At 66.1% G+C, this 21,544-nt stretch overlaps 11 protein-coding genes across 11 annotated transcripts; 6 read left to right on the top strand and 5 right to left on the bottom strand.

Annotated features, from left to right (window-relative positions):
* Positions 1-26: 26 nt before the first annotated feature.
* Positions 27-869, top strand: GPX2 (glutathione peroxidase; the record flags this gene model as incomplete). Its single annotated transcript, XM_002499966.1, has 2 exons — positions 27-353; positions 378-869. The coding sequence occupies 2 exons, from the start codon at positions 27-29 to the stop codon at positions 867-869; spliced, it is 819 nt and encodes a 272-aa protein (XP_002500012.1).
* Positions 870-1,321: 452 nt separating this feature from the next.
* MICPUN_78636 (predicted protein) lies at positions 1,322-2,077 on the bottom strand (the record flags this gene model as incomplete). Its single annotated transcript, XM_002499479.1, has 1 exon — positions 1,322-2,077. One exon carries the CDS (start codon positions 2,075-2,077, stop codon positions 1,322-1,324), a length of 756 nt encoding a protein of 251 aa, XP_002499525.1.
* A 710-nt stretch (positions 2,078-2,787) lies between these two features.
* Positions 2,788-3,450, top strand: MICPUN_78515 (predicted protein; the record flags this gene model as incomplete). Its single annotated transcript, XM_002499965.1, has 1 exon — positions 2,788-3,450. One exon carries the CDS (start codon positions 2,788-2,790, stop codon positions 3,448-3,450), a length of 663 nt encoding a protein of 220 aa, XP_002500011.1.
* A 140-nt stretch (positions 3,451-3,590) lies between these two features.
* Positions 3,591-6,778, bottom strand: MICPUN_78424 (predicted protein; the record flags this gene model as incomplete). The annotated part of the gene is made up of 3 exons (XM_002499478.1): positions 3,591-5,179; positions 5,307-5,481; positions 6,701-6,778. The coding sequence occupies 3 exons, from the start codon at positions 6,776-6,778 to the stop codon at positions 3,591-3,593; spliced, it is 1,842 nt and encodes a 613-aa protein (XP_002499524.1).
* Positions 6,779-11,760: 4,982 nt separating this feature from the next.
* Positions 11,761-12,588, bottom strand: MICPUN_56257 (predicted protein; the record flags this gene model as incomplete). Its single annotated transcript, XM_002499477.1, has 1 exon — positions 11,761-12,588. The coding sequence occupies one exon, from the start codon at positions 12,586-12,588 to the stop codon at positions 11,761-11,763; it is 828 nt and encodes a 275-aa protein (XP_002499523.1).
* Positions 12,589-12,723: 135 nt separating this feature from the next.
* RAD54B (SNF2 super family) lies at positions 12,724-15,199 on the top strand (the record flags this gene model as incomplete). The annotated part of the gene is made up of 2 exons (XM_002499964.1): positions 12,724-15,116; positions 15,190-15,199. The coding sequence occupies 2 exons, from the start codon at positions 12,724-12,726 to the stop codon at positions 15,197-15,199; spliced, it is 2,403 nt and encodes an 800-aa protein (XP_002500010.1).
* A 390-nt stretch (positions 15,200-15,589) lies between these two features.
* Positions 15,590-16,730, bottom strand: MICPUN_107774 (predicted protein). The gene has a single exon (XM_002499476.1). It carries the CDS (start codon positions 16,686-16,688, stop codon positions 15,630-15,632), a length of 1,059 nt encoding a protein of 352 aa, XP_002499522.1. The 5' UTR covers positions 16,689-16,730; the 3' UTR covers positions 15,590-15,629.
* A 668-nt stretch (positions 16,731-17,398) lies between these two features.
* On the top strand, positions 17,399-18,103 carry MICPUN_71175 (predicted protein; the record flags this gene model as incomplete). Its single annotated transcript, XM_002499963.1, has 1 exon — positions 17,399-18,103. A coding segment is annotated over one exon (705 nt), but the record flags the coding sequence as incomplete, so codon positions are not given.
* A 116-nt stretch (positions 18,104-18,219) lies between these two features.
* Positions 18,220-18,837, bottom strand: MICPUN_56261 (predicted protein; the record flags this gene model as incomplete). Its single annotated transcript, XM_002499475.1, has 1 exon — positions 18,220-18,837. One exon carries the CDS (start codon positions 18,835-18,837, stop codon positions 18,220-18,222), a length of 618 nt encoding a protein of 205 aa, XP_002499521.1.
* A 583-nt stretch (positions 18,838-19,420) lies between these two features.
* MICPUN_99016 (predicted protein) lies at positions 19,421-20,386 on the top strand (the record flags this gene model as incomplete). The annotated part of the gene is made up of 1 exon (XM_002499962.1): positions 19,421-20,386. One exon carries the CDS (start codon positions 19,421-19,423, stop codon positions 20,384-20,386), a length of 966 nt encoding a protein of 321 aa, XP_002500008.1.
* A 396-nt stretch (positions 20,387-20,782) lies between these two features.
* MICPUN_56263 (predicted protein) lies at positions 20,783-21,532 on the top strand (the record flags this gene model as incomplete). The annotated part of the gene is made up of 1 exon (XM_002499961.1): positions 20,783-21,532. The coding sequence occupies one exon, from the start codon at positions 20,783-20,785 to the stop codon at positions 21,530-21,532; it is 750 nt and encodes a 249-aa protein (XP_002500007.1).
* Between the last annotated feature and the right edge of the window lie 12 nt (positions 21,533-21,544).

The following is a 21,544-nucleotide window of genomic DNA, read 5'->3' as shown; positions in this document are numbered from 1 at the left end:
ACGACTCTCGCGACCACTCGGGAGCGATGTCGTCCGCGTTCACGCTCTCCGCGACCTCGGTCGGGGTGGCGAGGACCAAGCCGCCGACAGGCGCATCGCGCCGGGGACGCGTCGCGACGGTCACTCGCGCGGCGTGCCCCGGCGACGATGACGCCCCGGTGCCCACGCCAGTGAGTGCCCCGGGTCGACGCGAGGCGCTGCTATCCGCCGCGGCTCTCGCCGCCGTGAGCCCCGCCACCCGCGCGAACGCCGCCGAGCCACTGAAGGAATCCTTCTACGACTACACGGTCTCGCAGTACGGCAAGCCCTTCGACTTGTCCGCGTTCAAGGGCGACGTCACCGTCGTCCTGAACGTTGCTTCGGAATGACCCCTGCAGAACGCCAACTACCCGTCCCTCCGCTCGTTGTACAAGAAGTACCACGACCAGGGGTTCGAGCTGGTGGCGTTCCCGGCGAACCAGTTCGGGTGCCAGGCGCCCGGCACGAGCGAGCAGGAGAGAGAGTACGCGTGGCGCAAGTTCGGCTTTGAGTTTCCGGTGATGGACAAGATCGCCGTCAAGGATAAACCCGCGCGATGCAAGGGCATTGACCCGGCGTCCTACGAGGAGTTCAAGGACGATCCCGACGCCATGCTCACCGCGCCGCTCATCGACGACACCACCAGCAGCTCACCCATCGCGCCCGTGTACGCCTTCCTGAAGCAGCCCCCGTTCGACGGGGAGATTCCGTGGAACTACACCAAGTTCCTCGTCGGCCGCGACGGGCGGGTGCTCAGGCGGTACTCACCCGCGGACCCCCTGGAGCAGGGCATGGAGGACGACGTGAAGCGCGCGCTCGCGGGCGAGGAGCTCAAGAAACGCGCGTTCTAGCCGTCTATCTAGACGATGATCGGATTCGCGTTGAAGACCGACTTGACGATCGACCGAGCGAAGGGACCTGTTCGCTCTCCACGTGACGACGCTCCGCTTAAAAACGCCAAGCGGCGCGGCGGAGCGTCCGATACGAGAGCGATGGTCCGCGCGGTCGGTCGACGCGGGACGCATACCCCGCGCGCGTCGTGTACCCTACGAAGTAGCAGTGCTAAAAATCACGGAGAAGAGGCTCGTGTTTCGTCTCGTCGCGACGCCTCTCGTTACAAAGGCCGCGTCTGAACCGACGCGTTTTGCTAATCGTTCCCGGAAATCAGCTCTAAGTTGGACCCGCCTGCTAAGTCCCACCCCGCTATCCCTCCCGTGTTGTCTACGGAGCGTCCCCCGATCGCGGACGCTCGTGCTCGCATCGTACCCACTCTTCCAACGTCCACCCATCGACGCGCGTCGGCTCACCTGCCGCTCGTCGCCGCCCTCGTCGCCTCCTCCCGCGACGAGGGGAAGAGTTCGACGTAGCGCGACCCCATCGTGCACCTGTCCCTCGACATCGCCGCCTTGGCGTCCTCCGCGGACGCGAACTCCACGAACGCCATGCCGCTCGGCCTGCCATCGAGCGAGGTGACGATGTGGATCGAGTCGTGGGTCAGCGGCGCGGTGACGCTCAGCGCCGGATCGTCGTAGAAGGTGATGATATCGTCCTTGGTCGCGCTGAACGGCAACCCGCGCATCTTGAGCACGCCGGTGTGCTCCTGCGGCGGCCTGACCGCGGCGGGGGCGCCGTGGGGGACGGGCGGCGCGGGGCCACCGACGCCGGCGACGTGGGCGAGGTGTCCCGCGCCGGAAGCCAGCCCGTTATCGCCGCCGTAGAAATCCGTCCCATGGGGCGTCGGCTCGTTCACCGCGTGTGCGACGGCGTAGTAGTAATCCTGCTTCTTCGATCGGAACACCTCGATGTACCTTCGGCCCATGGGTCCGCGGTTCTTCTGCAGGGCGAAGTCCATCTGCATGGGGTTGGCGAAGAGCACGTACGCCTCGCCGGTGGCCCTCCCGTCCCTGCGCACGATCAAGACGTCCACGGGATCGAGGCCCTGGAAGAACTCGAGGATGTCGAACTCCCCGGCGTTGAAGGGGAGGCCGCGCAGGCGAACCACGGGGAACACCTTCTCCCCGAAGCCGCCGCGGGGGCCCACGCCGAAGCCGGGGCCCATCCCGCCGACCATGCCGGGTCCGAAGCCCATGGGGTTCATCATCGCGGTGGGATCCATCGCCGCTGCGGGTACGGGACAGGGAGGGTGATGAGTCGGGGCGGGCGTTCGATCGCGGGTTCGATGGTCGATCCAAAAGCCAAGGCGATCGTACAAAAGTTCGGTCTCTGGAGAAGCGCGAGTTGGGGGCCCGGATCGCGCTGGGGTGGGATCGCGGGGGACGACGGAGGATGCGGGACCCACCCGCTCGCGTATGTCGTCTCCTGTGCGGCTGCCTCGAGGCCGAAACCGCGCCGTGACTATCAAAGTGACTCAGATCGGCGGTCGAACGCTGTGGACCAAGGACGACTCTTGGCGCACACAGCAGCAGCCGAGATCCCTTCTCGCATCCGCCATGTCGCCTTCGAGACCAGCGGAGGTTCCTCAGCTATATTCAAACGAGGACCGCGACGGGAGTCACAAGTCGAGGTGGTCGTGACCGACCGATCGCACTCGAGAGGCGCGACGGCGATACGCGTGCGGGCATCATGCAGGAAGCGATGATGCAGGTGCGCGTCACGAGGACACACGCCCGCCGAACCTCCTCGCCCCTCCATCTTGTCTCACCTTCTTTCCCGCACCCTCGTTGACCGTGCCGATCTTTTTCCGTCGCTTGGATCTACGCTCCTTCCGACCCTGACCCGTTCGTCCCTCGCGACTCGCCACGACAGCAAATGGTGGAGCAGCAGGTGCTGGGCATGGCGCAACAGATGGAGGATGCCCTGGATGACGAGCTGCACAAGATGAACAACATGACGGAGGACGACCTGGAGGACATCAGGCGGAAGCGCCTGGAGGCGATGAAGGCTGGGCAGACCAAGCGCAAGGAGTGGCTGGCGAAGGGCCACGGCGAGCTGCGCAGCCTCGCGGACGAGAAGGAGTTCTTCGCGGAGATGAAGGGCGAGGATAAGATGGTGGTGCACTTCTACCGCAACAACTGGCCGTGCAAGGTGATGGACATGCACCTCGACCTCCTCTCGAAGAAGCACCTCGAGACCAAGTTCGCGAGGATCGACGCCGAGAAGTCGCCGTTCCTCACCGAACGGCTCAAGATCTGGATGCTCCCGACCCTCGCGCTCATCTCCAAGGAGAAGGTGCTCGACTACGTCGTCGGGTTCGACGATCTCGGGGGCACCGACGACTTCCCCACCGAGCATCTCCGGCTGTGTCTCGCGGCGAAGGGCATGCTCAACTACGAGGGCGGCGACGAGGGATCGGACGCCAACCCGCGGGCGCAGAAGAAGGCGACGACGGTGATCGAGAAGAGGAACCTTCGCAAGGGCGGAGGGACCTTGGTGCTCGGGTCGGAGGACGAGACCAGCGACTTCTCCGACTGAGATTGCGTCGTCCATATTGCGGGTCAAACGCATCGATGCAGTTGTGAGAGCGAGACCCCGAGTTGCCCCTTTTTATGTAGCGTCCACCTTTGTAAGCGTCATCAGACATGCCACAACATAATATTATCGCTAGATACCGCTCAGAACTTCTCGCCCTTGCCCTGGTTCGCGGCGGAGATTCGCGCCACCACGTCGTCCACCGACAGCACGCCCTGGTCGCCGTCGGCGTAGGTCCTCACCGCCAGAGTGCCATCCTTGGCCTCCTGCTCGCCGACGACGCACATGACGGGAATCTTAGCCTTCTCCGCGTTGCGCACGAGCTTCGCGAGCCTCTCCTGGCTCTGCACGTCGCACCTGATGCCCGCGGCGCGGAGCTTACGCGCGGTCTCCTGCACGTAATCGTCCACCGCGTCCGTCACCGGGAGGAGCCTCACCTGCGTGGGCGCGATCCAGAGCGGAAACGCCCCGGCGTAGTTCTCGGTTAGGATGCCAAAGAATCGCTCGAGGGAGCCGAAGATGGCGCGATGGATCATGATCGGCCTCTGCTTCACGTTCTCCTTGTCGATGTACGCGAGATCGAACCGCTCGGGGAGGTTAAAGTCGAGCTGCACGGTGGAGCACTGCCACTTCCGGCCGATGGCGTCGAGGATCTTGATGTCAATCTTCGGCCCGTAGAACGCGCCGCCGCCCTCGTCAACCTCGTAATCCCAACCCTTCTGCGCCAGCGCGTCTTTCAGCGCACCCTCCGCCTTGTCCCAGATCTCCGGCCCGCCCACCGACTTCTCCGGCTGCGTGGAGAGGTTCACCTCGAACTCCTTGAAGCCGAAGGTGCTCAGGATGTCCTCCGTCAAATCGAGCACCCCTTTGATCTCGTCGGCGATCTGATCGGGGAGGCAGAAGATGTGCGCATCGTCCTGGGTAAACCCGCGGACGCGGAACAGGCCGTGCATGGTGCCGCTCCGTTCGTACCTGTACACTGTGCCCATCTCGGCCCACCGGATCGGGAGGTCGCGGTAGGAGAAGTAGCCATCCTTGTAGACGGCGACGTGGAAGGGGCAGTTCATGGGTTTGAGCTGGTAGGTCTCGTCCTCCACGTCGATGGGCCTGTACATGTTCTCGGAGTAGAAATCGGCGTGGCCGGATGTCTTCCAAAGGTCGAGCTTGCCCACGTGCGGGGTGTAGAGCAGGTCGTAGCCGCGCTCGAGGTGTATATCCTTCCAGAACCGCTCGATCATGTCCCTCATGAGCGCCCCCTTGGGGTGCCAGAACACCAGCCCTCCGCCCACGTCCTCCTGCTGGATGGAGAACAGGTTGAGATCCTTGCCCACTTTCCTGTGGTCGCGCCTGGCCGCCTCGGCCTTGAAGTCGTTGTACGCCTTGAGCTCCTCGGGCGTGCTCCAAGCCGTGCCGTAGATGCGCTGGAGCATCGGGCGCTTCTCGTCGCCCCTCCAGTACGCGCCCGCCACGGACTCGAGGTCGATCGCCTTGGGGTGAATCGCCTTGGTAGACTCCACGTGGGGACCCGCGCAGAGGTCCCACCACTCGTCGCCGATGTGGTAGATGGTGATGGGCTCCGTCTTGATGGCGTCGAGGATCTCGAGCTTGTACGGCTCGTTGAGGGCCTCGATCCTCTTGCGCGCCTCCTCGCGGCTGACCTCCTCGCGGCGCAGGGGCATGTCCTTGTTGATGATCTTGATCATCTGCTTCTTGATGTCCTTGAGGTCTTTGTCTGTCATCGCAGGGAGGGGGACGTGAACGGGGGGCGGCGGCGTCGAGGTCAGAGAATTTGCCAAACGCGACGGTTCGGCGAGAGGGTTTTGGTCGGGAGAGGCCGCGCGGGGTGGGTGAACGCGTACCTGAGAAGCCCGCGGGGTAGTCGAAATCGTAGTAGAATCCACGGTCGATCCAGGGTCCGATGGTGACCTGCGCGGTGGGGAAGAGCCTCTGCACAGCCATGGCGCAGATGTGCGCGGTGGTGTGGCGAATCTTGAGGAGCTCCTCGGACTCGTCGCTGGTGAGCAGCTTGACGGGCTCTTCCTCGACCGCGACCTCGGCCTCGCTCACCGCAGCCTTGGCGGCCACGCGGTTAGCGTGGTTGAAGACGTTGGTGGGGTAACCGCGGCGAGCGGCGAAGGGAAGCGCGACGGAGGGCACAGCGGCGGGGCGCTGCATGAGGGCACGCCCGGGGGCCGAGACCCGACGAATCGCCGCCGCGAGCATTGGGCGACCGGAGGACGCGCGAACCACACCCTTTGAGAGGACCACCGCGGGGGCGCGCGCACCAATGCAGCTCATCACTGTCTGAATGACGCGCGTGACGAGGTCTGAGCCTGCGTGTCGCCGGGGCAGACCGCAGAGCGTCAATGACGTCACGGTTGCTTTTCCTTATCTCTCAAGTCCCGGAACCGCGACGCGGTGGGCGGCTTTTTCGTATTTCGGAAGCGTGACTACTTGCCTGTGGGCGCTGTGACCGTTAAGTGCAAATAGGTAAGGCGTGCACACACAAACAGTTACAATTATTGGCCCGACCGACGCGAAAAACTTCGCTTCGGCACTTTTCGAACAAGAAAATAACGGCGTTGGCGACTCCGCGCGACTTGCCACAGAGCTCGGCGTCTGGCGAAGGACGCGAAGGTCGAGGCCCGGCGCGCTCTCCGGAGTTCCAGGCTTCGGGTCTTGGATACAGGAGCTGCGCCCACAAGGGTCGGGCTCCGAGGGTCTGGCGCCCGGACTCGATGGCAGAAGCTGAGGCCGCCGCGCAGCTGGGGCGGCAACTCCGCCAGGCGGTCACCGCCAACGCCACGGCCTCCGGTCAGACCAGCATCAAGGCCGCGAGGGAGCTCGTCAGCCTGTTATCAAGAGAGGCGCCCACGACGCCCAGGGTGCACGCCCTGGCGCAGATACTGGAGGATGAGGAACAGAGGTACGAGGACCTCTGCGGCGACAACTCGAGCTCGCATCGCGCGGGCTACCCCGTCGGCCGCATCCTCTCGCTGGTGCAGGACGAGGACGACCTGCTCGAAAAGCTCGGGCACAACCACCTGCTGGACCGCTCGAAAGGCCCCGCGCTGCACGCCGCCTGCCTGCGACTGATGCGAGCCATACTCTCGGTCACGGGCTTCCAGTACCCGCTCACGGAGGATGCCGTCGTCGACAAGCTTCGGCTCTGGGCGCTCGGCCCGGACGACGAGGGAGGGGACGAGGACGCCGCCCTGGGAACCGTCCTCGCCGCCGCCCACGACGCGCGAACCGCCGCGGACGCCGCCGTCGCCGCCGCCAAAGACGCGGAGGGCACTCCGACGCACCCGCTCGCCGTCGCGTCGGCCATTCGAGCCAAGACGGAGGCGCTCAGGGTCAAGACCTACGCCACGGCGTGCCTCGCGGTGGCGCTGGAGGCTGAGGACGTGGCGTCCGCGATGGTGCGCCGGGGGGTGATGGGTGCCGTCATGAGGCCGCTGAGGGAGCAGCTGTGCGACGGCAAGGCTGTGGAGGGGGCGGACGTCGCCGCGGAGCTCGCGTCGATTTCGGGGTCGGCCCACGGAGGAGGCGATCGATCAGCCGGGGATAAAGCCAACGAAGGCGACCTCGCGGCGGCGACGGCGGCGGGGGAGATGCTCGACAGCGACGAGGACAAAGCCACCGCGCTCGTGGCGCAGCTGTGCGCGCGGGGGCCGACGGACGGTGCGAGGCTCGCGGAGAGGCTGACGGAGGCGAGGCTGCGCGGGGTCGCCGCGCTGGGCGAGTTCATCGAATGCTTCGGCGCGGCGCTCGCCGCGGGAGCCACGGAGGTTGGGCTCGCGCTGATACACGGTCCACCCGCGGGGTGCGACGGCACCGACTGGCCCGGGGGGTGGCCCCAGGAGGCGGCGCAGCAGAGGCTGGCGACGACGTCGACCGCGCCGGATGGGAGCGTGACCTACGCGCGTCGCGTGGGTCTACCCGGTAACCCTCAACTGCCGGAATCGCTCGCCGCGCTGTGCTCGTTGCTCGCGCACAGAAAGTTTTGCGTCACTTTCGTGGACAGAGGCGGCGTGAAGGCGCTGCTCGCGCTGCCAAAGGGCCAGCTCACGCACAACGGGTTCAACAGGTGCCTTTTCGGCGTGTCGCAGGTGTCGCAAGCGATGGAGAGGCTCCTCGCGCCGCCGGCGAGCTCCGCGGGGGTTTGGGCCGCACGATGCGTCGCGGCGGCGCTCGAGGCGCTCGACGGGGGTCACGATCACGCCCGGCGCCACGCCTCGCTGTTCCTATCCTTATCATTCCCGTTCCCCGCCGTGCTGGACGCGTTTGACGCGCAGGGCGGGCTGAGGTCGCTGCTCAACCTGCTGAGGCACGCGGCTCAGCTCGCGGCGGGCGCCACCGCCACGGCGAAGCAGACCGCGTCGCACGCGTGTCATGCGCTGCGACAGTACGTCCGGGCGCATCTGCACCGACGGATAAACCTCTGCGTGTCCGCCGGTTTCGGCTCTGGCGCGAGTGGCGGCAGGAGGGCGTCCGGCGCCGGTGACCACAGGACGCCGGGGCCGGGGCACAGGGCGGTGGACCTGGGTCAGGCTGCGACGGATCGCAACCTGCGACTCGCGACGCACGACCCGCGGGTAGCCGCCTCGCTTCTCAAATCGCCGTGGCTGGTCATGGACGCGTTCGTCGCGCAGGACGGGCACCTCGTGATGCTCGCGCTGCTCAACGTCGCGCCGGGCGACAGGCACTTTCACGATTGCGTGCCGGCGAGCCTGTCCGTGCTGAGGGCGGCGACGCTTCACCCCGGAGCGAGGGCGGCGACGGCGGCGGCGGTGTTGAGCGACCCGTCTCACGTTCCCGCCATGCAGGTGCTGATGGACATCGCCGCTCGCGCCGCGGGGGCGCAGGACTCGGAGGCTGTCATAGACTCGCTTCACGTCGTGTGCAATCTGGTGGCGCCGCCGCCGAACATGGGCGCGGTGGCCGCGGCGGCGACCGCGTTCGACCGGTCGGGTCAGCCGCACCCGTCCACCCCCGCGAGCGCCAAGAAGCGACGACCGGAACGGAGCGACGCCGAGAGGTTCGCCGCGGGGGTCGAGGCGCGCCTTCGACCGGCGCGAGCCGCCCTGAGGGAGTCTGGGGGGATCCGAGCGATCCTTTCGATGCTCCTTAGGGGCGCGAAGCATCTCCCAGCTCCCAACGCCGATGCCGCGCGGGCGCTCTGCTGCCGAGCGCTCCTCTCCTTGGCCAGGGATCCGGCGATCGCGCAGACCCTGCAGACCCTGCAGGTGGCCAGGCGGCTCACGGAGATTATGCGCGACACGCACAGGACCGGTGGAGCCGCGGCGGCGGCGGCGGCGAAGGACGCGACTGACCCGACCAAGACCCCGGGGCACGCCGAGCGGGCCCGGCCGGGGGTTCGCGACGGGAAACCCCTCGAGTCCGCCGCCTCCACCGCGGTCGAAGCGGGCGCGGAGTTCCACGCCGCCGCCGTCGAGCTCATCGCGCTCACCGCGGGTGGCGCCGCCAAGGGGAGCACCGCGGCGGCGGCGAGCGACGCCGCCACCGCTCCGCTGCGACGCCTCGAACGGCACGCCATCGCCGCCGCGACGCGCGTGCAGTATCCCCACGGGGAACTGCTGCAACTCATACACGAGCACCTCACCAACGCGGGCATGCGCGACGCCGCGGCGGCGCTCGCGGCGGAGGCGCGCCTGGGCGGACTCGGAGCGTACCTCGCGTCACCGTCCCAGGGTTTAGGGTTAGGGTTAGGGTCTTCGTCCGGCGGCGGCGGCGCCAGGCCCGGCGAGCTCGCCCCCGCGGATAGCCCCGCGGGGATCCTCGCCGCCGCCGCCGCCGCCGAGACGTCTGCCGAGAAGCCCGCCCGGCTGGCTGCGAGGAGGATGTCGGCGCCGAGGCGACCGGGGTCGAGCGCTGCGGGTTTGTTTGGCGGCGGGTCGGGTCGCGCGTCAATCGGCGCGTTCACGCTCGGGCTCGAAGGGGGGGACATCGTACTCCCCGGTGATCCGCCGAGCAGGTTCGCGACGCCCACCCCTAACCCTAACCCTAACCCTAAACGAACAACGTCGACGCCCAAGTCGGGGGCTAAGACGCCGAAGGGCAAGCGAAAAGCGGCGGCGCTGAGCCCAGACGGGGAGATGAGACAAACGTCGGAGGTCAAGCCCGCCGCTCCGCCGGCGCCGAAGCTCATCGCGCCCAAGCCGGTCCGCGCGTCGACCCCGTCGTCGGTCGGTCTTCTCGCGGGTGCGGCGCCCGGGGGTGTGTTTGGCGGCGGCGCGACGCACATGCACTTCCAAGGCCCGGGACACCACCACCACCACGGCCATGGCCACCACCACCACGGCCACGACCGCCACCACGGCCACGACCGCCACGGCTGCGGCGTGAAGAGCAAGCTGGACAGCATAATGACCACCTACCTTCGCGCGCAGCACCGGCAGTGCGCGGCGCCCATCGCCGCGTGCGCTCCGTTTTCGTTGCTCGAGCCTCACGCGTGCGTCGAACCGAGGCACCTGCTGGACGCGCCGAAGAACCTCGGCCATCGCCTGGCCCGGCGCGAGTGGCTGAACCCGAGGGGCGGCGTCGGCGGCCGCACCCGGGACAGGCACTTTGTCTTCAGCCGGTTCAGGCCGCTCCGGACGATGCGCGACGAGGGAACGGTGCTCACCGCCGCGGCGTTTATAGGATCGGGCGGCGACCGCATCCTCACGGGTTCGCACGAGGGCGAGCTTCGTCTGTTTGACTGCGCTAACGGCGACATGCTCGAGGTTATCGACGGCGGGCATGCCGGTCCGATCCGAACCTTGAGAACCTCGCCGCCGAGCTGCGCTAAACCCCTCGCGCTCACGTGTTCGTCCACCGAGGTGCAGCTGTGGGACGTGAACAACATGGAGCACGGCAGCCTCCACGCCTTTGAGGGTTCATGCGGCGGGGCGTTTGATCCATCGGCTACCAAAATCATGGTCGTGGGCGAGGACCTCGTCGGAACTGCCAGGTTGGTCGACTGCTCCTCGGGCTCCGTCGTCTTCACGTTCACGCCCGCGCACATCTCCGCCAACGCCGCGCCTAGGCTCAATAGGGCTGCCAGGTTCGCCGACGTGTGCTTCAGCCCCGGGGATGGCGGCATGGTGCTGTGGGGGAACATGCTGTGGGACGTGCGACTGCCGCATCCGGTGCAAAAGTTCGACAGGTTCAGCGACGGCGGGGGCGCCTGTTTTCACCCCACGGGCAACTCCGTCATCCTCAACTCGGAGGTTTGGGATTTACGCTCGGAGAGGCTGCTGCGGAGCGTGCCCGCGCTCGACGGCACGCAACTCTCGTGGACGCGCGCCGGCGACGTCGCGCTCGCGTCCTTCAGGCTCCCCAAGGATGAGCAGGTGAGCACCGTGCTTCGAAGGTCCAAGCACCCGCTTCGCGCCGCGTTTCGGACCATCGACGCGCTCGATTACGCCGAGATCACCACCATCGACCTGGAGCGATCGCTCGTGGACTGCTGCTGGGACCCCGGCACGGATTCGCTGTGCGCCACGGTCGAGTACGACGCGGTTGAAACGCTGGACAGCGTGGTTCGCGTGCACGAGGTTGGCCGTCTGCGACCCGGGGACGACGACTCCGACGCCGAGTCGGGCGACGACGGCGACGAAGCCGGCGGCGACGAGAGCGACATCGAGGCTATGGAGCTGGCGATGGAGGACGACGAGATGGAGATGGAGGACCTGGACGCGGACGACCAGGCGCAGGCGAGGACCGCGCTGGCGGGGCTGAGGACGCTGCTGCGGGGCATGCGCGAACGCGGCGAAGACGTCGACGGCGGCGGGGATGACGAGGAGGATGACGAGGAGGAGGAGACGGAAGACGAGGACGAGCTGGACGACGAGGAGGCTTGGTCCCCCACCGAGGCGGAGGTGGATGCCATCCTCGGGGAGAACCCCTCGGACGATGAGGACGACGACGAGGACGACGAGGACGAGAGCGATGATGAAGAGGATGACAACTCTGATGAGGATGACGCCGCCCTCCCTGTTCTCCTCGTCCGTTCGGATGGCGAGGATGACGACTCCGATGAGGAGGAGGAGGAGGAGGAGGAGGAGGACAGCGAGAGCGTGCTGTTGAGCCTCGGGGACTCGGAGGACGACGAGGGGTTCTCGGACGACTCGGAGGACGAGGAAGATGACGACGTGGAGGAGGACGACGAAGATGATTGGCTGCACGGGCGCACTTAGATTAGACAGTTCCACAGCGCGACCGCGAGGCATCGCGCCGCCTCGCGGGACACCAACCAACCTAGCAAAAGTTTTTAGCACCACACAGCAGAAAGATTTATGCGAGGATCTATTTACGACTGCACTCCTTGCATCTGTCGCGCCGACGACCGTGCTCGCAGATTCCAGACCCACCGCACTCCTTGCACCGAGAGCGCCGACGACCGTGCTCGCAGATTCCAGACCCACCGCAGTCCTTGCAATAATAGCGCTGACGACCGTGTTCGCAGAATGATGCACCACCGCACTCCTTGCACTCAGAGCGCCGACGACCGTGCTCGCAGATTCCAGACCCACCGCACTCCTTGCACTGATGGCGCTGACGACCGTGCTCGCAGATTGAGCCCCCACCGCACTCCTTGCACTGATGGCGCTGACGACCGTGCTCGCAGATTTGAGACCCACCGCACTCCTTGCAAAAATAGCGCCGACGACCGTGCTCGCATATTGATGCACCACCGCAGTCCTTGCACTTAGAGCGCTCACGACCGTGCTGGCAGATTCCAGACCCACCGCAGTCCTTGCACCGGGAGCGCTGACGGCGGTGCTCGCAGAGTCCAGACCCACCGCAGTCCTTGCATGTGTGGCGCTGACGACCGTGCTCACACATCTGAGACCCACCGCACTCCTTGCACCGAGAGCGATCACGACCGTGCTCGCAGATGTGAGACCCACCGCACTCCTTGCAGTGATAGCGCCACTTCCCGTGCGGACAAGCGCTGCACACCTTGCATTGCGACCGATACTTCACCCCGTGCTCGCATGGCCCCTTTGTGGGAGGGGCTCTCTTCCGCTTCGGCCCCTGCTTCGCCACCTCCCCTCCCCCACTCTCCGTGTCCTCGACTTCACCATCCTCGTCGAGGGTCACTCTCACGTTCGGCCGCCAGATCGACGGCATCCCTCCCCGCAACCCGAGGAGTGCAGCGCCCGACACGCGCCCACGACAGGTGTTTCACACACAGCAGAAATTGTTGTTGTCCCGAAATTTTTGAACGTCGATTGTTGGCACCCCTGGCCAGACTTGAGGGCGCTCATGGCGGAGGATGAGGAGCCCGCGCGCGGGGCGCCGTTGTCGCCCAAGTCCACCAACCCCATCGCTAGACCCGCGCTCGGCGTGAGGGCTCCTTTCAAGAGGCCGGGTGGTGCGAATCCGGGCGCTGCCTTCAAGAAGCCCTTCCGTTCGCCCATGATGAACGCTCCCGTCGACCGCGGGGTTCCCACGTTCGTCGCGCGCGTATCCGAGACCGAGGGGGCGCCTGCGAAGTCATCGATGGCCGGACAGATGGCACCGCTCATAGGCAAGCCGAAGCCTCAAGTTGGGTTGGCCGCCATCAAGCGCCTGAACCCGATTGCGACCGCGAAGCCGATGGTGCCCACGCCCGACAAGCTCTACTTTTCGTGTCTCTACGCCAAGCGCAAGAGTGCGAAGAACCGGAGCAGCAAGTCCTGGGTGGACGGCATAGCGATTAACCAACACCCGACGACCACGCTCTTGGACATGACCGGCAAGATCGTCGCCAAGGGCAAGGCGGGCACGTGCGTCGAAGGGACGACCATGGAGATCGGTAACTGGGAGGTTGAGATCCAGGATTCGGTATCGGAGGATTCGTTCCTGTCTGGAGCCGCGCTCGCGGGGGGATCCACGGCCCCGCCACCCGCCGCCCTCCGCGCGCCACCCGCCGTCAGGAACGCCGCTCCGTTTCGACCCGCCGTCGGCTCAATACGCGACGGCATCGCGGCGGCTTCGCAGCGACGCGGCGGGGGTTTGAACGGGGCGGCGATTGAGAGACAACCCCTGCACGACCCGAACAAGGAGGGGGCGATCGTGATGTCCTCCGCGGGCGTCGACTTGCCCGAGGGCAGGTCCAACGTCACCGTCGTGGTGGACCCGTTCATCGGCCGGCACCTCAGGCCGCACCAGAGGGACGGGGTCAGGTTCATGTACGAGTGCGTGGTCGGTTTGCGCCGCGGGGGCGCCTCGGGTTCGATCCACAAGGGATGTCTCCTCGCGCACGAGATGGGCATGGGCAAGACGCTGCAGGTGATCGCGCTGCTGTGGACGCTCTTGAAGCAGGGCCCGATTGCGGGGAAGCCGGTGGTGAGGAAGGCTGTCATCGCGTGTCCCGCGTCGCTCGTGGGAAACTGGGGCGGGGAGATCAAGAAGTGGCTCAACGACACGAGGCTCGAACCGCTGTTAGTGGAGGGCGGGGAGGGTGCCGACGGCAAGCAGAAATTCGAAGACTGGGCTCTGCCCAACCAGCGGAGGCACTGCGTCCTGGTGACCAGCTACGAGACCCTGCGGTCGCACGCGAAGACCGTGCAGAAGGCCACCGGTGGCATCGACCTGCTGGTCTGCGACGAGGCGCACCGGCTGAAAAATACAAAGGGCGACACGCAGACCATCGCCGCCCTCCGCGCGCTTCGATGCGACCGAAGGGTCTTACTCACCGGTACGCCGATTCAGAACGACCTCGGAGAGTTCTTCGCGGTCATGGACTTCGCGTGCCCGGGTTTGCTCGGCGACGCCTCCGTGTTTAAGAAGGTTTTCAGCACCCCCGTGGAGGCGTCCAGAGACAAGCACGCCACCGCCGAGGAGAAACGGATCGGCGCGGCGAGGAGCGCGGAGCTCGGACGGATGACCCGCGAGTTCGTGCACCGAGCGTCCGCGCGGGACGTCAACGCGAAACATCTGCCCCCGAAGACCGAGTACGTGGTGTTCGTGCGACCGAGCCCCGTGCAGGCGGCGCTCTACCGCGCCGTGCTCCGAAGGGGCGCGCGAGACGGGTCGCAGCCGCTTCGGGCGCTTCAGCAGCTGCAGAGGCTGTGCAACAGTGCCTCGCTGCTGATGCGCGCTCGGGGCGAGGGCGAGGAAGGCGAGGACGTCGGAGGAGGAAGCCTGTCGGACCTCTCGAGTAAGGTTCCGGAAGGGTACCCGGATCCCTCGGACCCCAGAGTCCCGGCTCACGACGAGGCGATGTCCGGCAAGCTGGCGGTGCTCATCCGGATGCTCCAAGGTATGCGGCGGGGAATCGATAAGACCGTGATCGTGTCCGGGTACACGTCCACGCTGGATATCATCGCCGAGGCGTGCCTCGTGATGGGCGGGAAGGTTTCGCGGCTCGACGGGTCCGTCCCGCCCAACCAGCGCGTCCCGCTGGTCAACAGCTTCAACGCCGGACGCGGCGGGGATGTTTTCTTGCTGAGCACCAAAGCCGGCGGCGTGGGTCTTAATCTGGTGGGCGCGAACCGGCTCGTGCTCTTCGACAGCGACTGGAACCCCGCGAACGACCTGCAGGCGCTCGCGAGGGTGTGGAGGGACGGTCAGAAGCGACCGGTGACGATTTACCGACTCGTGTCCACCGGGACTGTCGAGGAGAAGATATTCCAGCGGCAGATGCTCAAGGGGGACGTCGCGAGCTGCATGGGGTACGTGGCCACCTCCGCGGCGGATGCGGGCCGGTCGTCCAAGGGTGACGGGTCCAAGATGTCCTTCTCCAAGGAGGAACTGAAGGACCTTTTCAAATTCAACCCTGTGACGCAGTGCGACACGGTGGACGTGCTGAAAAGCGAGGGGAGACAGCAGACGGTGACTGGCGAGAAGCGGGAAGTGCCCGAGCACTGGCGCGCGAGCGCGGGACACGAGATCGAGGGCTGCGAGGACGAGCCGCTCGCTCGCGCGCTCGGCGAGGTTCATCGAGGCCCCGGCGGCTGCGACGGCGGTCTGGATCCCAAGGACTCAACCGTGCCGGGCTGCCCGATGGTTTCCTTCGTGTGCAGGCTGCCGGCGCTCGCGTCGACGCCCGTGCCCCCCGAAGACGTCGAGGATGAGGGCGACAAAGGGGACGACGACGACGACGACGACGCGTGAGAGGGACGGGAAACGATTTTTTTGAACGGAACGGTTCACCACGAATAGAACAAACGTAGACGCTACAATCGTTAGTACGCCGAAAAGTATCTGATGACACCGCCGCGGCTCGTGTCCTTCCACCTGCCCGGAATTTCCGGCTCGTGCTTGATGAACAGATCGATCTTATGGTGGAGCTTCTTCCGGCACGCCATCCCGAGCTTGCTCGTGGCGTGCACGCCGAAGTGCCCGACGCCGTGCGGCCCCTCGGGCCACACGTCCAAGCTCACCCCGTTGCCAAACTGGACCCACTTCTTGTGCATGAGGAACGTGTCATCCGCGAGCGCATCCTCCATCCCCACGGTGAACATGGCGGGCGGCATGCCCCGGAAGTCCCCGCGAAGCGGTGACACGTCCGGCAGCTTGCGCATCTCCTTATCGGGGCAGTAGCAGTCCCCGAACCACTGCACGTCCCTCGCGGTTTCGATGAGCCGCCTCTCCCCAAAGGCGGCAACCGACGGCGTCCCGGCTACGTCGTATATCCCGTACACCAGATTGGCCAGCTTCCAGGGCATCTTGTGCTCGTACCCACCGCCGAGTCTCTCGCCGATCTCGGTGACCGGCCAGCCCTCCACGCCGCGGGGCGTGACCCACCCTTTCTTGTACCACTCGGGCCTCGGTCCCCGCCACGCGTCTCGCCGCCGCAGGAGCACCGCGGCGCACAGGTTACCCCCCGCGCTCTCGCCGCCGATGATCATCATCTTAGCCGCCTTCTCCCCGAACTCCCTCGTCGCGTTCTCCTCGACCCAGATCGCGGCGAGCTCGCACTCGTTCACCGCCGCGGGGTAAGGGTGTTCGGGAGCCTTGGAGTAATCGGGAACGAGGACGACGAGCCCGAGCTCCTCGCTCATCTCCTCGAGCCGCACGTCGTTCTGTCCGCACGCGTCGCCGAACACCCACCCGCCGCCGTGGAAGAGCAGGTAGATACCCCGCGGTCCGTCCGGCCACTTTTCCTCGGACGGGCTCCACTTGGCGAATCGGATCGGGTGCCAGACGTCGTGCTCGCCGCGGCCCGGGATGGAGAACGTTTCGCGCTTGTCGCTGTGCACGTACGCCTTGCGCCTGTTCTCTCGCGCTTCCTCCGGATTCATCTCGTAGAAGTGCGGGGTTCCCACCGCGGCAGCTTCGGCCGCGTCGTTGATGGCCCTCGCCTCCTCCCTGGTGCCCATGGTGCCGTTGGTCTCCTCATCGAGCGCCCAGCCGAACGCCAGCATGAGCTTCGACTTTGGGAATCCCCCGCGCTGATCCTTCTTTAGGCTCTCCCACAGCGCCCAGTTCTGCCTGCACCAGCCGTTGCTTTCCGGGTCGGGTCCCAAGAAGGACTTCACCGTCTGCTCATCGAGGGTATCGCCGGGGTGCGCGTCGACCTGGCGCAGGAACGAGGAAGGGGACGCGCCCATCTTTCGCGCTCGGCGTTGTAAACTTTCGACGACGACTCCAGACTGCCAGACGAAGATCTCCACGCCAACACTTATCCACTCATCACAGTAATCCATCGGCAGGGATGGCGGGAGCCGTGACCGCGGTGCGCCTCGGCGTCGCACCTAACCGCGCGCGTCGCCGTAAGCTGACATCCCGCGATGCCAGTTACATCGATACCGGAAGGGTCGTGGCGTGCGCCTACGCGGTATGCGTGGGTGCCGTCGCCCTCGGCGAGGCATCTCGACGAGCCCCTGGGATCGCCTCGATGCCCTCCAGAGGCTGGGCGCCCATCGCATCGCCGAAGACCCGAGGAGGTTCACCACCCCGTGCCGTGCCCGCCGTCGAGGCCTTAGACGCGATCCTCGGCGACGGGCCGGCGAGGGACGCCGGCGCAGCGCTGGGAGCCGCCGTGGGAGCCTACCTCTGGGTCAAGCTCTTCGACGTGCTGGCGTCGAAAAAAATTCTCGAGCGCAAACTCTCGCGAAAGGTCATCCACACCACGTCCGGACCCTTCTTCGCGCTCACGTGGCCGCTCTTCAGCTCGTCCCCAGCCGCGTGCTACTTCGCCGCGTGCGTCCCCGCGCTGCAGGCGGTGCGGCTGTTCGGCATCGGCAGCGGCTTGATCAAGAATGAAAACGCGGTGCGAGCGGTGAGCCGCGAGGGCGACAAGGGCGAGCTGCTGAAGGGCCCGCTGATTTACACGATCGTGCTGGTCGTCACCACCGCGCTGTACTGGAGGGGTTCGCCGGAGGGCGTCGCCGCGCTGGCGCTGATGTGCGGCGGGGACGGTATGGCGGACATCGTGGGCAGGAGGCTCGGAGCCGGGAATAAGCTCCCGTTTAACGAGGATAAATCCGCAGCCGGGTCCCTCGCGTTTTTCATCGTGGGTTTCGGAATGTCCGTCGGGTTCGTGGCGCTGTTTCACCACCTGGGGTACATGGAGATGGACGCCGGGGCCGCGGCGGGACGGCTGGCGGTGTTGGCCGCGGCGTGCACGGTGGCGGAGGCGCTTCCGGTCACGGGGGTGCTGGACGATAACATCTCGGTGCCGGTGCTCGCGCTGGTGCTCGGGAGCTTCCTCTTCCACTGAGCGTCACCTAACATTAGCTGAGACTTAATCTTACTAGCTCTGGAACCGAACGTTAAACTATCCCGTACGTCATCGCGCGCGTCCACGCACGCGCGGTACCGGAGAACGAGTCAAGGGAGACCGTCGAACGAGGCTTCCACCTCGTTTTCGATAAGCTCCTCGTCCCTCCCCGAGGCTTCCTTCGCCGGTTTTCGCGCCGCCGCCCGCGCGTTTACCGCCGCCAGGATGTCCCTCGCGCCCCGCGACGTCTCCTCGGGATCTAGCGGCACGTATCCGGGTCTGAACAGCGTGTGCTCGGCGTCGGAGGTCAGCTTTCGCTTCCGAGGCTGGCTCTTGAGCGGCGGCGGCGGTGGGTTCCACGACCGAGGCGACGGTTCCGGTGCCTCAGCCGCGGCTTGGAACACCGGGTCGTCGATGAGCCGGAGCGCGGGCGACCACCGCGACGTGTCCGCGGGGCGTTGAATCGCAAACGGCGACGGCGATGGGGCGTCCTGATAGTCGATGCCCGCGCGAGCTGGAGACACGGGCGGACGGGGCGCCTGTTGGAGTTGAGACGGAGGATACGACGAGGAAGGGGGAGGCGCGGCAGCCACCCGACTCGGCGGCGGGGGCACGTCGCAGAGCGCGCTCGGGTCCGAGCGTCGGCGGTATCGCTCGTCGAACATTCGGCGCGTGTCTTCTCCCCAGCTCCTCCTCCTCTCCTGCTCCTCGTGCCACGCTTGCCACATACGTTGCGCGCCTTGGGTTTGCCGACCGGACGCCTGCGTTTTTCAGCTTGGTTTCGATCAGCGATACGACAGGACTTCTTCTTCGACGGTAAAACCGTCACTTCCAAGCACACGACATGGACGTTCACTGCCTCGCGACCGATAAGAGCATGACCGATATCAGACCCGAGAAGATGTTCCGCGGCGCCATCATCCGCGACTGCGTCGTCAAGAACGTCGTCGATGGAAAGACCCTGAAGGCGAGCTCCGGCACCGCCTTTTCAACAAAAGCCAAAAACCCCCCGGCAACCGAGTGTATCGGACTGACGCGAACATCCTCCTCCCCGATGCGAAGGTGCTCCTCAACCCCCTTGGATGGTGCCCGCGCCCTAGCGGCGGCTGGGTGGCGCGCGAAAGCGGCTCGCCCGGCACCCACAACTTCTACGAACCCACCGAGGTGCGCCTTTTCTCCGTCGTTGCTTCACCACCAGGTCCGAGGAAAACACGAAAGTAAAAAGCCCACCCTCCCCCTCGTCAGGAATGGGAGGAGGCCACCGTGCGACTCGCCTACGTCGACACCGAGGAGTGCCAGCCCCCGAAAGGCATGTCCAAGTTTTACAAGCCCATCACCTACGGCGGCAAGGAGGCTGCCGAGTTCCTGAAGGACCACCTCGGGTTCCTGCACGACGGGAGACCCGCGCCGGAGAGCGCCCGAGTATCGGTCGACGTCGAGTTCGACGCCGTCGAGGACACCATCGTCGGCTGCAGGCGACACAACCAGGACAACTACGGGCGCGTGCTGGCGTACCTGCACGTGGGAGGCAAGGCGTCCGGCGAGAACCTGTCGTTGGCCATCGTTCGGGCCGGGTTCTCCCCGTATCACGTCAAGTACGGAAGGTCGCGCCTGTACCACGCCGACTTTCTCGAGGCGGAAAGAACGGCCATGGCCGAGGACCGCGGCGTCTGGGGACTCGCCCACGCCGTCGAGGGCTTCTTCTACCCCGGCGACTACACCCGCGACTACTCCCGTCTGCTCCCCTGGTGGTGGATGCGAGAGGAAATCGTCCAAGATTTCCGCAGGTGGGAGGCGGAGGGAGTCGCGCGGCACGTGTTCGTACCGAGGGTTCACAAGGACGAGCTCATCGCCGCCGCGAACGACCGCAAGACTATCACCGTTTTCGTGGACTTCCAGCCCAAGAACCCCTACGTCGATCTCGGGATCATGAGGGACGTCGAGTACATCGCCGCCGGCCAGACGAAGGTTGGCACCGTGATTTACGCCGGCACGAAGGCGCACCCGTTCAACCTCTGGATCGATAACGCCCGCAGCTCCGAGGCTGCGAAGATCAAGACTCTCATCGAGCGCAGGTACTCACGCACCGGGCGCAACTACGCGTACGTCCACGGGAAGGCTTTCACCTACCACAAGAAGGGAATCCCGCAGATTCAGGTTGACTTTGCCGATCAGATCACGGACACGCCAAACAAGGACCCGCTCAAGCTCCACCACAGCGGGGAGGCCTACCACCTGGCGGCTGCGAGCGTGAAAGTGAAGAGGGTCGCCGCGTGAGCCGGTGAGGGCGAAGAGTGACGACGAGACGAGACGAGACGAGACGAGACGAAACGAAACGAGACGACGAACGAGAGTGGGCGTGGGTCCGAGGCTGATGGTACCCGTCCACTTCCTCTTGTCGGCCACTTCGAAGATGGTTGCACCTCACTTTGATGAAACTCCAGGTTGAGGAAAACATCAAAGTCGGGTAAAACTGGCTGAGTTCCATCTTCGAAGCGGCCGACTTCTAGGTCCATCAGCCTCGAGACCGCGACAACAAACCAGACAGACGAGTCGAGTCCTCTGTGAGAAAAAAGTAGAACCTGAGTTGCGTTTTCGCCCAAGTGCCCAATTCCCTGTATTGTTGAATCCCTCGCCCCGCATAGCAGGGAGCGCAGGGCTCGGAGAGAGGAGATGGGCGGCAGATGCACAAAGCCGGAGACTGACGCCGATGGCGGCGGCGGCGTGGTCGGGCCCGGGGGCAAACGCGCGGAGTCCTCCGGCGCGGCCGCTCGGCAATCCGCGGATGCCGTTCGGGGCGCCGATCCGGGGTCTCCCTCGAGCCACCGAGGGTCGCGTCGCGCGTCCGCGGACGGCCCGAGCGGCCGCGGCGGCGCGTCGTCAGGCCCGGGCGGCGGAGGCGGTGCGTCATCGTCGTTCAGGAGCCTCGGCGGCGCCTCCTCCGCGTCGTACTCGTCGATGCCCGGCGTGCACCCCGGAGTCCCGGCGCCGTTCTCTTTCGCCGGGGGCGACGGACGCGCATCCTCCGCGGGGGGCGGGCACGGACCGGGCGCGCGGGGATCCATCGGGGGAGGCTCGCGCGGCGCGCGGGGCATGACCGCGGCGGAGGCGGAGATCTCCCGTCTCCGCGCGTGCGTCAAGGAGGCGGAGGGTAAGCTCGTCGAGGAGCGGCTCATGTTCGGCGCCATCCTCGAGGAGGAGAGGGAAAACGCCAGGAGACTTCGCGAGCGAGCGAGGCGCGAGTCGGAGTCCGGGGCGGGAACGAGCCGCCCGCCGGTGATACACACGTCGAACGGCGCGCTACTGGACAGGCGGTACCTCGCGGGGATGACGTCCGTTGACGGAACGGCGGCGGTTGCGGCGATCGACGTGGACGGCGTAGCCGTGGACGTCGAGAGTAACTCGCTCGCGGGGACGTCTTAGAACGATACTCAT

Source organism: Micromonas commoda, chromosome 2 (genome assembly GCF_000090985.2).
Source record: "Micromonas commoda chromosome 2, complete sequence".
NCBI classification, from domain to species: Eukaryota; Viridiplantae; Chlorophyta; class Mamiellophyceae; order Mamiellales; family Mamiellaceae; genus Micromonas; species Micromonas commoda.
The sequence above is the reverse complement of the archived record's forward strand: the minus strand, read 5'-3'. Positions and strand labels throughout refer to the sequence as shown.